Genomic DNA, 12,449 nt, shown 5'->3' with positions numbered 1-12,449 from the left:
CAACCAAGGGTCACAACCATGCCACTTCTGCCTCTCTAGTACACAGCTGATGCGTTTCTCAGGCTCTCCACCAACTCTCCTGCTCCCAAGACACTGTCCTGAGCTAGGGAGTGTTGGGTCCCCATATCCCAACTCTCCAACACCCATCTCAGCTGCACAGGGGACCCCACATTCATAGGGATAGGGGATGATGCTCCAGGGAACACTCTCAAGAGATGCCAAGTTGGATTGGTGGGGGTATCACCAGCCAAGTCCTGATGCTCTTCCCTGGGCTTTCCCTTCCCTGCCCCTCCAGCTGCTCAGTGGGGCAGGAGGGCAATCGTTCCTGCCCTGGGAGCTTGCACCAGGGAGCTGTTCCCCACTGCACTTCTCAAAGCCCTCTGCTTCCCATTGTGACCCACCTTGGGGTGAAGTTTGCTGATGTCATGTCTCCGTTCTGAGAGATTGAAAAGCTTCAGGGAAGAGGAAAGAAAGCGTGAGGGGACAACCTTCCCAATGCCACCCCAACCTCTTCTTCACCCTCAAGCCTCCCCAAATCTCCATTTTCACAAACACATTAACCCCAGTAACGCCCAGCCACAGGGTACTGCCATGGACAAAAATTCCCATGGGATCCAAAAGGGGCTGGAGAGCTTCAGGAAAGGAAAAACCAGCTGTGTCAGTCCAAGATCCTCACTCTCCAGCTCAGCACATCAGGGTGAAGACAGACTGGAGATGAGGACATGGCATCCACCCCTTACAGCATCCTAGCCCCATCCCCAGGCTGTCAGGTCCTCTCACCACATAGTTGTCCCCATGTTTGGACTTCAGCATGTGGGCCACCTCACGGAGGTTGTTGCGGAAGGTCTGTTCCTCGGCTGTGCTGGGGTAGGAGACAGCAATGATGCGCTCTGTGATGTACACCAGGTCCAGCTCACAGCTGCTCTCCATGGCCGCTGTCAGGCTCATGCTCCTGAGAAAGAGACATCATCAGGTCAAGGCACCAAGGAGGTGACATGGTGACCCTCGCCGCCACCACCACGGTTGTTTGGGTGAAGTGACATGGGCTGAGACACTTGGGGATGCAGGGATGGGGCCACCCTAAGACTGCCCTCAGCTACCCCCACCACTGCAGGTCCCCGTCCCCATGGTGCAGGTGTTGGGCTCTACCTGGCCGTTTTGCGGTGTGCCTGCCCGCTTCTGATGGACCTCGTGGTGTCCTAAAGAAACAGAGAGGAAAAACAAGTTACTACTCTCGAGTCATACCATGGCCACACGTCACCAAGTGCAGTGACACTTGGAGCATCCATCCCTGACACAACATCACTACATCACATCCAGTGAGCATCCTGGTGGCACCACATCCCCACACTGATACAAGCAGACCTGGGGACCGCTTGATGGCAGCCTCATAACACCTGGCCCCAGGACAGGGCAGGTCTGCAGCCCACAGGAGGCTCACAGGGCCAAGCACTGCCGTTTGCTTTGGCCAAACTGAAAGCTGGGAGGAAACATTTGAGCTCTCCAAGCAGGAAACTTCTATTTATGCATGTTCTCCGGCCTCAAGAATTTCATCTGCAGCCGGTTTGTTGGGTGACTTTGTGACCTCAGCCAAAAAACAAAGCAAGGTTTCCAAAAAAAACCACTAAGGGAAAATACACTAACACCTCATTAGTTTTAAGATCTCCTACTAATGAGGAGGAGTCCTTTAAAGGCTCATCTAGCATGGGTGGTGTGTTCCAATACCTAGGAAGGATCCAAACCTCAATGACCAGTAGTGCACCATGGGGCTGCAGGAGGTGCCACCAACCCCAAAGGGGGGAAAAGATGCTGCGGAGACCCCTCCCTGGAGATGAAGGAAAACCTGCCTCCCACCCCATGTCACCTCAGCACGCCCCCAGGCTCTTGGCACCATCCAAAAGCCATAGGTTCCTCCTGCCTCCAGCCCAGTGACCTCAGCCACAGGGAGGGATACAGAAACATTGAGAAATTCCCCAAAAGAAGCAAAGCAACAAAGGGGGTTCCTGACTCCTCACTGGACATTTCCAGCTATGGTGTGTGTAGGCGGGTGAGTGGGGGAAGCCGTCTGCGTTGACTTTGGCACAGCGTTTGTCTACACTGTCTTAGCAATTTCATGTCCACAGATTAAAAAGCGGATCCCTAGCTCTATGGACAGGAAAGCCAGCTTTGCAGCAAAAGCCTCCACTCCAGGGCCTATGCTGGGCTCTGCCACTGCCTCTGCCCATCACCTCAAGCATATCCCTCAGCCACCAGCACAGCCCTGGAATGGGGTGTCTGGCAGGACTGGGGGGGAGGGTCAATGGGTAAGGAGCCGAGTTTTGCTGTGGGATAGACACAAGTAACCCCCAGTAAGATCTCAAGGTGAAGAGCAGGCTCTGCTGGCTCGTGGCACTTACCGGGGCGTCCACCTGCTTGGTGATGCTCTGCCCTGGGGATGGCTGTGGGAGGGGGAAGAGTGAGAAAAAGGAGAGAAAGAGAAGGAGACAGAGGTTGAGAAGCACATGCACTCGTGCAGAGGAGCGGCTGGGGTCATAAATTCCCCCTGGCTATTTCTGTCCCTTCCTAGGAAATGCTCCATGATGCCGTTTCCTTCCCTTCCTCCACGTGTCCATTCTTCCTAAAAGCCAGGAATCCCTCGAAACCCAAGTGCAGCACCAGGGCAATGCAGAGCCCTGCTGAGGGCCACTGCCCTCCTACATCACCCCCTACATCCCCCATGGCACCCACCCCTGCCTCACTCTCATCCCATCCACACCCTCACCCCAACATCTGCAGCAGAGAGATGGTGATTTCCAACAAGAAAAGCAGCCCCCAGCTTTAGCTGAGCCCCAAAACCAGGGCTGTGGTGCAGTGGGGTAAACAACAGTGCAGCTCCACCTCCAGGCTCTGCTCCCCAAGATAAACACAGTGCTGCAGTAGAATCATGAGGGTCCCAAGCAGGGGGTGCTCAGGGAAGAATGACTTCAGTGAGATTTTCCCAGCAGTCTCTAGAGAGCTCTGAGAAGGGATTGTGGACTGGGGTAGGGTGTCCTGACCACAAGTCATGGGACAGAGTCACCACCTGGGGACAGCTGGTCAGGTGGCACAGGGGGGTCTCATCCCTGGGACCAGAAGACAAAAGGTAACTCAGGACCAGGCTGTGCCGTCCTGCTACGGTTGCTCCAGGCAGGGGGACACCACCATTTTCAGTACAGGCAACAGGGCAAAGCCCTTTCAATTTCCTCTCAAAGCCACAGTAACGGTCCCAGCTCAAAGCCAACACATTTTTGCCAGTGATAAGTGCCTGCAGCAGCATGGGCAGAGATTAAACCCAGGGCAGATAACCACAGTGGGGCTCGTGTGCTGCCCTCGTGAGCTGGCAGGAGCTGAGCCAAGCACCCGCTGTGCCACAGGGTGCCCAGCTGGGGTCCCACAGCACAGCGCCCAGCACCATGCCACAGCTGCAGCCCTGCCCTGCCACCACAACCCACACTTCCCATGTCCACTGGAAAGGGCTCCTGTCACCCCAGCAGCTCTCCAGACCCACACACATCTGACTGCTCACTAAATACCCCCAGGAGGGACAAAAAGAAGGGTGTGACAATAGCTGGGGATGCTCTCACTTGGCCTTGGGAACCCACAGCCAAAGACACATCTGCTACAGCTATCTCCGGGCATGCAAGAAACTGCCTCATTCCAAGCCAGGAGGAAGGACACCAGAGCCTGAGATAGTCACGTCCCACTGCTGTCCCCCTGAAAGCACAAGGGGAGACAGCTCCCCACAGAGCAATCACTTACCAGCTCATAGTTGACAGCGGGGGAGCACGGAGTAGCAGCCTGCAAGGGAGCAGAGAGAGGCACCCATTAATCCCTACAGCACCCGGTACAGGAAGGGTGAGGTATCTCCTGCTCAGAACACAGAGCTGAGTTCTGGCTGCCCCAGCCCCAGGTGGGCAATCCCAGCTACGAGTAGGCAACCCAGATGATCATTCCCAGCCCCAGGTGGTCAGCATAAGGCTGATGCCAGGAGCACCTGGCACAAAACTCAGCCCGGCCTTCTCTGAGTACTTCTGCAGACGCCAGCTGAACAGCTCAGCTATTGTTACCTTAATTACCAGAGGCAATTACTGGCAATTAACCTTGGGTTTTGCGTGAGCCCCAGCAGTAGCATGCTGCAACGGGAGAGGCAGTGCTGGGTTGGTGGTGGTGCCCATAGGGGCACAGGAATGGCACTGAAAGCTGGCAGGGGCCTGGGGATGGTGGTAGAGGTGGTAGGAAGAGTGCAATTCAGGGCACTTCATCCCCTCCACCCCAAAGTGTGTCCCTGGAGTGGTGATGCCTTACAAGCCACCCCTTGCCCTGTGCCAGGCACTGACACGCTCAGCAATGCACCACTGCCATGGCATGGGGATCCTTCCCACCCGGCTCAGCATCCCCCTCGTTGTGGAGCACAAAATGGGGATTTTGCCCCCAAACACCCCACTCTCAACAGCCACATCCCACCCCATCCCAATGGCAGCTAGCCTCCAGCTGCCAGTGCGTTCCCGTCCCGCCTCCGTGTTTTGTTCAGGGGTTCCTCCTCCTCCTCCTCCTCCCGCTCCCTTCCCCTGCGCATTATTATTATGATTTTATTCTAATGCAGAAACGCTTCCATAAAAGGCCCCTTTCCCTGCCCCGCGGCGCTGGCCCCACGCCAGCCTCCCTGGAATGTTCTCCGGCAGCAAAGCCGCCGCGGACGGGGCCGGCACGGGGCCGCACTGCACCCCACGTCCCCCTGGGGATGCTCACATAGGGTCCCCCCAAACTCTGGGCCCCAGCTCCCGAGGCCAGAGATGGGGGCAGTCCCCTGACTGTGGGACACAGGGACACCGAGGGCAGGAAGGGCACTGCACACCCAGCCTCTACCTTCTGCACCTGGAGGTTTTCATCTGCAGAACAGACAAAAGTGTAATGTCCAGGATGGGATCTCCCTACCCTAATTCTCTGATGTCTAATATAGGGCTAGCCCTTCCTTGGGGCACTGAGCTCCTGATGTAGGCACACAGGAGCACCCCAGGAAGATGATGGAGAGAGATGCTGCAAACCACACAGGTGACAGGGCCACCGCCATCCCCTACATCTCCCATAGAAAGGTGGGGGGTCCCATGCACCCCCTGGACAGTTCTGCCCGACTGCAGCAGACACAGCCGCCTTTCTTCTCCCCGTGCCGGTGTTTGCATTCCTGCCGCCCAGCTCGCGCCGCCGCGACCCCTCCACCCGGCAGCCCTGCCCAGGAATGCAAGGAACGAGGCGCAGCGGGGTGTCTGCCCAGCCCAGCCCCCCGCGCCCCCCAAGTCGCAGCCCAACCCCCCCCCAGAGGTCCTCACAAGGACCCAGCCATCTCCTCCCAAGTGAAGGCTGGGCAGCAAAACGCACACAGCCCAAGCTTCCAGCACAGCCCATGTGGACTCTCTCTAACACCTCATAGAGAGCTGTGCGCAGAGCACCACTGCGCTCTCTGCACCCAATCATCTGCCATCCACACACCTGCACAACTTCACACCCTTGGGATGCCACATCCCTGTCCCCGTGTCCTGCATGGCCATCGTCACGTGCCTCCCTCCCAGAGCCTTCCTCTCCCTCCTCCTCCTCCAGGACCTGCCGCAGCCACAGCAACCCCACGGGGCACCCCCCAGTGCCACACAAACCTCCTCGGAGGCAGCAGTCTGGCTCAGCATGGGGTGGGCTGGGAGGTTGTGGGGGTTCCCCCTCATCCAGGCTGCAGGCACTGAGGACGCAGCACTGCTGCTTAAAGGGCTGGGTGAGTGCTGGCCCTCATCCCGTCCGGCTGCCGGTGGGTCGCCCAGGCCCATCGCTGACGCATATCCCTTCCTTTGGGTGGTGTTTTTTGTTTTTCCCTTCCCCAGGAGCTCTGATAAACATCCCCAAGCTGTCCGATATCCGGGCCAGTGCTGACCCTTGAGGTGCCAGGATCACCGAGCCCCGGTATGTGCTGCAGGGATGAGCAAAGCCCCACACTGGGGCTGCAGAGGGGACAATCCCTATACCCAGGGATACAGAGCCCATCACAGCTTGGCAGTGGGCGGGAGGATGCCGAAGAGGATGGTGACTCAGTGGCTTGGTCAGTGTCCCACGGGACGGTGCTGGGATGGCACCGGAGGCAGCTGAGTGGCGATTCTGCGTCACCCCAGCTGTCGCCTTGCACACAGTGCCATGTGTCACCGCACATCCCAGCTGTGCATCACCTCCCCAGGCACAAGGCTGAGTGGCTCGCTGGTGGCACCGAAGGGGACTGACGCACACAATCACCCTCTCCATGCCACCCCTTGGTCCCCACCACATGCTCCCATGGCCGAGCCCAGCTCTGCACCATGAGTTCCTCGCAGCTCCGCTAATCTCCTGTTTATGCAACAAGTCCCAGGCAGAAGACGGCACATTTCCAGCTGTGCTCCCCCCACCAGCCCCACCCTGCACTGGGCAAAGAACTGAGCTGCCTGCACAGGGGTCCTGAGATTGGGGTTAGCACCCCAGCATGGGTGCTTTGTGGGATCCCCCCCTTAGCTGAGGGCTGGATGTGTCAGAAGCCCCAGGAGCGCTTTGATGGCAGCTGGGGTGAGTCAGGAGACAGGCGGACGCCGGAGCACAGAGGTCTCACTGCTCCCAGGCTTCCCCCTGAGCATCCCCTTCCCGCTTCCTCCAGCCTCCCCATGTGCCTGACCCCGCTGCGCCCATGTCAGGCACTCACAGAGCAGGGCAGAGGCCATGGGCTGGGCAGCACCCCATCCTCGTGGCTGTGTTGTGCAAGAGGTATGGGTGGATCCCAAGGCGGGAGATGCTCTCTTCCTGTCACCACCCTGCAGGCTTGCTGCGGGGTAAACCTCCAAGCATCCCACTGCAGTCACCCCCATAACCAGAGTTTTGCAGCATCCTTCCCCTGGGGACACGGATGATTTCCAGCACACAGAGCCACAGCGTTTCACAAGCCAGCCGTCCCGATGACGTGTGGGTGCCTGGTTAAGCTCACACTGGGGACGTGCTCCCTGCCTCGCGCCTCAGCACCATCCCCTTTCCAGCACCTCCTCGCTGCTGTTTCCAACAAACACCTCCGAGCGCCGGCCCCATAAACACCCTCAAGGCAAAAGTCCCTGTCCCTTGGCACCGCAGCAAATGCGAGTGCACCATGTAAGGGAAGGGAGAGGGATGCTCCACAGCCGCCCCATGGTGACAAACCCAAGCAGGACGGATTCCACACTGGTGTTCCAGCAGTGGGGTCAAGGAGGGTGACAGCCCCAGGGCTCCCGGTGGCATGTCACTTGTCAGGCCGGCAGTCCCAGTGCAGGGGAATCAAGTCAGGAAGGCGATGCACAGGGTAACTGCGGGGCCTCGAGCTCCGGCTGGTTTCAATTGAACCGGCAGCACCAAAATAGCCTTTATTTCAACCCAAATAAGGGCTGCTCTTGGCTCCCAGGGGTTTGAGCCATAAGCCCAAAGGTTGCAGAGGTTGGACTTGGGAAAGTGGGAGAAAGCCAGCATCCCTAGATCTGTTTGGGATGAAAAGTTGCTTTTTTGGATCAGAGCAAGGCAGAGGAACTCCATGTGCCCCAGAATGGGGCTGGTCCTGTTCTGCCTCCTCCCGCGGGTGCTGGGCTCGGCACGGGGCTGGCCACGAGCAGGGATGTGCTGTGCTCCAGCACCTAAAAAGGCAACGTTCCCAGCACCACTCCAGCCCCGAGGCCAGCGCCTGCCCGGCTGCGTCCCCAAAGCCTGTCCCACAGCTGCTGTCCCTGCCCAGCTGCCACTTGCAGGCCTCACCTCCCTGGGTGTAGGGACACCCATCACCTGGGTACCCAATATGGGGACCTGCTCCCAGCATGCTGCTGGAGGAAGCCCCAGGAAGGGCAGGGAACAGGGGTGAGACCCTCGTAACAGAGTCCCCGTTGTCCACAGCCCCATGACAGCTCCATCCAACAGGGCAAGGGGGACCCCAGGTTCCTCATCTGCCCCAGAATGGCCATTGGGATTGGCTGGGAGCAAGGTCACCCAGGGCTGGTTGATGTGAAGGGGGCTTTGTTGGGATTGGGCTGTGCATGGATTCTCATGTGGGTTTGGGCAACAGACGGATTCTCGGGTAGGGTTGGTCAGCACATGGATTCTCACTTTGGATTGGCCAACAGATGGATTCCCACAGTCAATACAGGGATTCCCATGTGGGATTGGTCAATACATGGACTTTCCCACGGGATTGGTCAGATCCCACATACTCACACAGGACAGACTAGTGCAGGGACCCCACTGCAGGCATCAGTCACTGCATGGATCCCCACATGGGCCAGCACCTGGGTCTCTAGGTGAGCTGCATGAGATCCCTGCATCCCCCTGCACCATGTTAGCAGAGATCTCAGTCCCACTGTAGGCTGAGGGCTGCCCCATAGTGCCAGTCCACAAAACTAGCCCCTTCTTCAGCACCCACAGCCCCCAGTGAGTGACACTGGGTCCAAGCACTGCAGGTGGGCACAGGGGACAGCTGTCACCACCATGGCGTGCCTCAAGGGCAGAGTGCACCAGGTTGGCACGTCATGAGCAGAAGGACAACACCATGCAAACCCCCCAGCTCTGCTCCAGCAGCCCCCAAACCAAGCCAGGGCAAAAAGACAGTTGCCAGCCCTCAGCCTGTTGTGGGACAGCCCCAAGTGAGGCTTCAGATCCCAAAAGCATGTGACAGAGGTGAGTGCAGCACTGAGGAGCAGGGCAGCGGGCCAGCAGACCCATGGAGCATCACGGCTGGCCCTGCCCTTCCTGGAGTGGGGGGTCAGCACCAACAGAGTGCTCAGTATCCTTGTCATAAGGCTCCAGAGCCGGGACTTTCAGGGCTCACTTCCCCCGGGGGTGCCCATGCAGCAGGAGGGGTGCGTGAGGTGCACGGGGGCCGCTGACGCTCAGCACACCTCGCGAGGACACAGAGGAGGGGACGCAGTGACCACCCCCTGCCCGTGCCAACTTCGCCCCTGCTGCCCCAACCCACGGGCACCCGGCCCGCGGTGGGACCGACCCCGCTGCCCCACGCTCGGCTGTCCCAGGCGGAGCAGTTCTCCTTCTGTTGTTTTCCCCTTAAAAACAAAACGGCTGATGCCTCGCTCGGGCCGCTTCCTCTCCCAGGAACACAGCCCAAAAACATCTGCGCCGGGACCTGCCCTGGTGAATTTAACCCTCTGCGGGCCCGGCAGCATTGGGACGAGGGAGCCGTGGCCGCCGTGCCCCCCCCAGCCCCCCCCCCGGCCCCTCACCACTCATTAACTCGTGGTTTAACCATTGACGGTCCCGCAGGAGGAGCGGAGGAGGAGTTAACCCCTGCACTGCCACCACGGAGGGGCTGTATGGGGACACGTCCGCGGGGCGGAGTAGGGCTGCTCCGCGTGGACCCCCCCAACCCATTTCCCTGCACTGCGAACCCTCCCTGACCCCCTCCCCAAATCCCCCTCCGAGCCTGCCACGCCCCGAGGGACCCCATCCAGCAGGGAACCGACCCACCGCGGCGTCCCCAAACAGAGCGGGCGGGGGACGACCACGCAGCGCACGGATGTCACGCGTGGGACCCCCTCCCTCCCCCAGCAGGACAGGGAGGTGCAGGGGATCCCCGCGCCGTGGCTGTACCTGGTTCATGACGCTCCCGAAATCCATCCGGGGTCTCTCGTGCCTACATCCGAAGGGGCCGGCAGCGCTGCCTCACCTGGCCGAGGGGCGCGGGGGGGAGGCCGGGAGGCTGCCGGGGCGGGGGGGTCGGGGGCAGGAGAGAGCCCAGCGTCGGCAGGCGTGAAGGCGGACTGCAGGCTGAGCCCCCCTCCCTCCCCGGGACAAGCCCGGAGAAGGAAGGAAGGAAGGAGGGAGGGAGGAGGGAGGGGAGGGAAAGGAGAGGGGAGGGGGGGGGGGGAGAGAGAGCCGAAGGGTTTCGCTCCCCGCAGGCGGGACCCCGGCGATGGAAGGGTCCCCTTAACCCCCCTCGCCCCTCCGCACCCCCAAGGCCGCCGGCTGCCGGGAGGTGCGAGGGGGCGGCCCCGGCCTTGGGGGAGGGAGGGGGGTCCCGGGTGGCTTTTTTCCACCGCTCCCCTCCCTCCTCTCTCTTCTCCCTCTCTTTCTTCTCTTCCCTCTCTCCAGCGCGCTCCCAGTCGGACGCGCACACGCCCAGCCCTGCTCCCCTCGCCTCCCCCGAAAACGCCCTTAAAGGCAACCGGGAGCCGCCCCCCCACCCGCCCGAGCCCCGAAATGCGCTGCGCACCCCCCGGGCAGCGCAGCCGGGAGGCCCCGCACGGCGGGGTCGGGCCCTTATCGCCCCGCGTGACGCCGCTGCGTCCCGGTGCCCTTGGCGGGGGGGTGGCAGGGGCACGGGTGTGGGGCCCGGCTCGGGGCCTCTCTGCTTGCACCCCCCCCCCTCCCCCGCAGGGGGCGATTTGCGAAGTCCAATTAGGGTGCCCAAAAAGTGACCCTTGGGTACACTCTCGGTGCCGGACGGGGGTGAAGGTTTACCACTTCTCCTCCGTGGAAAGCGAAGGGATGAAGAAGCTGTGCACCATGGGGTCGCCCTGCAGCCCCACATCACGCCCTGTTGCCGCCACCCCTCCTCTGCCACCCTAAGCCCCAGCCCAGCCATGCAGGTAGACATGTGGGCACCGAGGAGCGTGGCACAGCCTGCCCTTCAGTGGCCCACAGAAAGACAAACAGGCCGGGGGGGCTGTGGGCCAGCCACCGGGCCCAGCACTGTTGACATTTTCTCACCCAACACCTCCCCATTCCTGTTTGCATTTCCGTCCTGGTGCTGCACGCTCAGTAGAACACCAGCACTGGCCCTGCTCGCAGTCAGGGGAGACATGTGGCAGCAAGGCTCTCCCCTGCCTCCCTCTCTTTGGGGTGGGAGTGCATCAGCCAAAGCATCCCATGGATTGCACCTCCCGTGCCAGCGAGGCCAGGAAGTGCCCGCATCCCATCCCATTGCAACCAGGGAGAGTGCAATCTGCATGTGGGGAAACTGAGGCACAAAGCAGCTGCACAACCACAGGGACTTCCACCCGCCGCTGTAGGATGAATCCCCACAGTGAGGTCCCATTCTGTCTGATCCAACCTGCACTCAGCCCCCACAAGCCTCAGTTTCCCCAAAACGCATTGGGAGGGAGCAGCAAGATACACTAATTGGGGCAGCTCTCTGCTGAGCATCTTCCACCCCATCCACTTCAGCATCTGGGCAGGGACAGATGGGGTTGGGGCGCTGAGGGCTCTGCAGGGAGGAGTGAAGGCAGAGGAGTAATGAATGGCCCGAGCTAGGAGCGAGACATAGGGCCCAAATCAGTTGTGTCAGAAATCTCAGCTCCTGCACAATCCCAGCACCCAGGACGTGGCCCTAGGACGGCTCTCATTAGAGCCAGGGTCAGATGGGAAAGCATCAGCATCCCAGCAGGATGAGTGGATGAGCGGAGGGCACTGACAGAACGTCCCTGTCCCAAGCCTGCGGGAGCTGTCCCTTGAGGAGGAACGGAGCTGTCCCTCGGGGAGATGACGTCACAGGACACAGCCACTGAAGTCTATAAATTGCCCCTGAACTCCATCCCCAGCCAAACACCAAATGCATCCCAGAGCCATCTCGGGGTGATGGAAGCAGTTTCAGTGCTCAGCCCTGTGTCAACCCACACAGCCCGCCCAGCACCCCCAGGTCTGGCCAATGACCCCCACCAAAACCAGCTCCTTGACATCCCAAAGCGAGCACCCAGCCTGAGAGAGCACCTCCACCCTAGGTGCCAGCAGAAGGGGACAAGGCACAGAAGAACCAGGAGAGACGCTCCCCATGCCCCATGCCCCATGCCCTGCTGCTCACTGGTGAAATGAATGTGGGCAGGCTCAGCATCTCCACTCACTTTCCCCTCCTGGAGGGTACAAGAAGGGCCCCAGCTCCTCCAGCAGCAGAGCCGACCCCCCCGGAGCTGAGACAGAGGCTGAATATTTTGGTGGTGACGTCAAGAAGGGGAAAAAGGAAACAGCAACAAAAAAAAAACCAAAAAAAAAAAACCACCCGATCCCTTTCAGGACCCTCTGCATCTCCACGAGTTGGGGGCAGTGCTGCCTACCGCAGCCCCCCCATCCCACACCCTGTTTGGGCCCGTGCCAGGGCTGAGGACACATTCCTGCCTTATTCTCCCTCCCTGCTCCATTATGCAGACCCAGAGGTGTTGCCAATTATCTGTCCCAAAGGCAGAATAGCTTTGAACTGGGAACAGGGATGAGAGCAATGCACATATCCTCCTCTACACCATTCAGCATGGAGGCAGCAAGGCACAGAGCCTGTCCCACAAAACGACTGGGACACTGCCATCCCCTCCCTGTGTCCTCCCTACCTGTTTATGTCACAGGACCCAGATGTACATCACAGTTTGCCCATCACTCCGCATGCAGCCTGCCCCATTCCCCCTCCCACAGCCAGGGACCCG

General features: G+C 60.2%; 1 protein-coding gene across 9 annotated transcripts in view; it reads right to left on the bottom strand.

Annotated features, from left to right (window-relative positions):
• Positions 1-9,882, bottom strand: part of TNS1 (tensin 1) — a 38,509-nt gene extending 28,627 nt beyond the window's left edge. For 3 of the 9 annotated variants that reach the window (XM_065750570.1, XM_065750572.1, XM_065750573.1), the window contains exons 1-6: positions 9,631-9,881; positions 3,778-3,816; positions 2,397-2,438; positions 1,150-1,199; positions 781-952; positions 402-452 (exon numbers count right to left, since the gene is read on the bottom strand). In XM_065750570.1, coding sequence (XP_065606642.1) covers positions 402-452; positions 781-952; positions 1,150-1,199; positions 2,397-2,438; positions 3,778-3,816; positions 9,631-9,657 — 381 coding nt within the window. In that variant the 5' untranslated portion in view covers positions 9,658-9,881. Of the gene's footprint in view, positions 1-401; positions 453-780; positions 953-1,149; positions 1,200-2,396; positions 2,439-3,777; positions 3,817-9,630 lie in introns of all 9 variants that reach the window. The other 6 variants (XM_065750567.1, XM_065750568.1, XM_065750574.1 and 3 more) reach the window with 5 other exon arrangements.
• Between the last annotated feature and the right edge of the window lie 2,567 nt (positions 9,883-12,449).

This window comes from Cyrtonyx montezumae, unplaced genomic scaffold, assembly GCF_038088225.1.
Source record: "Cyrtonyx montezumae isolate F1298 unplaced genomic scaffold, pur_monq_1.0 scaffold_7, whole genome shotgun sequence".
Lineage (NCBI taxonomy): Eukaryota > Metazoa > Chordata > Aves > Galliformes > Odontophoridae > Cyrtonyx > Cyrtonyx montezumae.
Note: the sequence above shows the minus strand (reverse complement) of the source record. Positions and strands in the feature narration are given on the sequence as shown.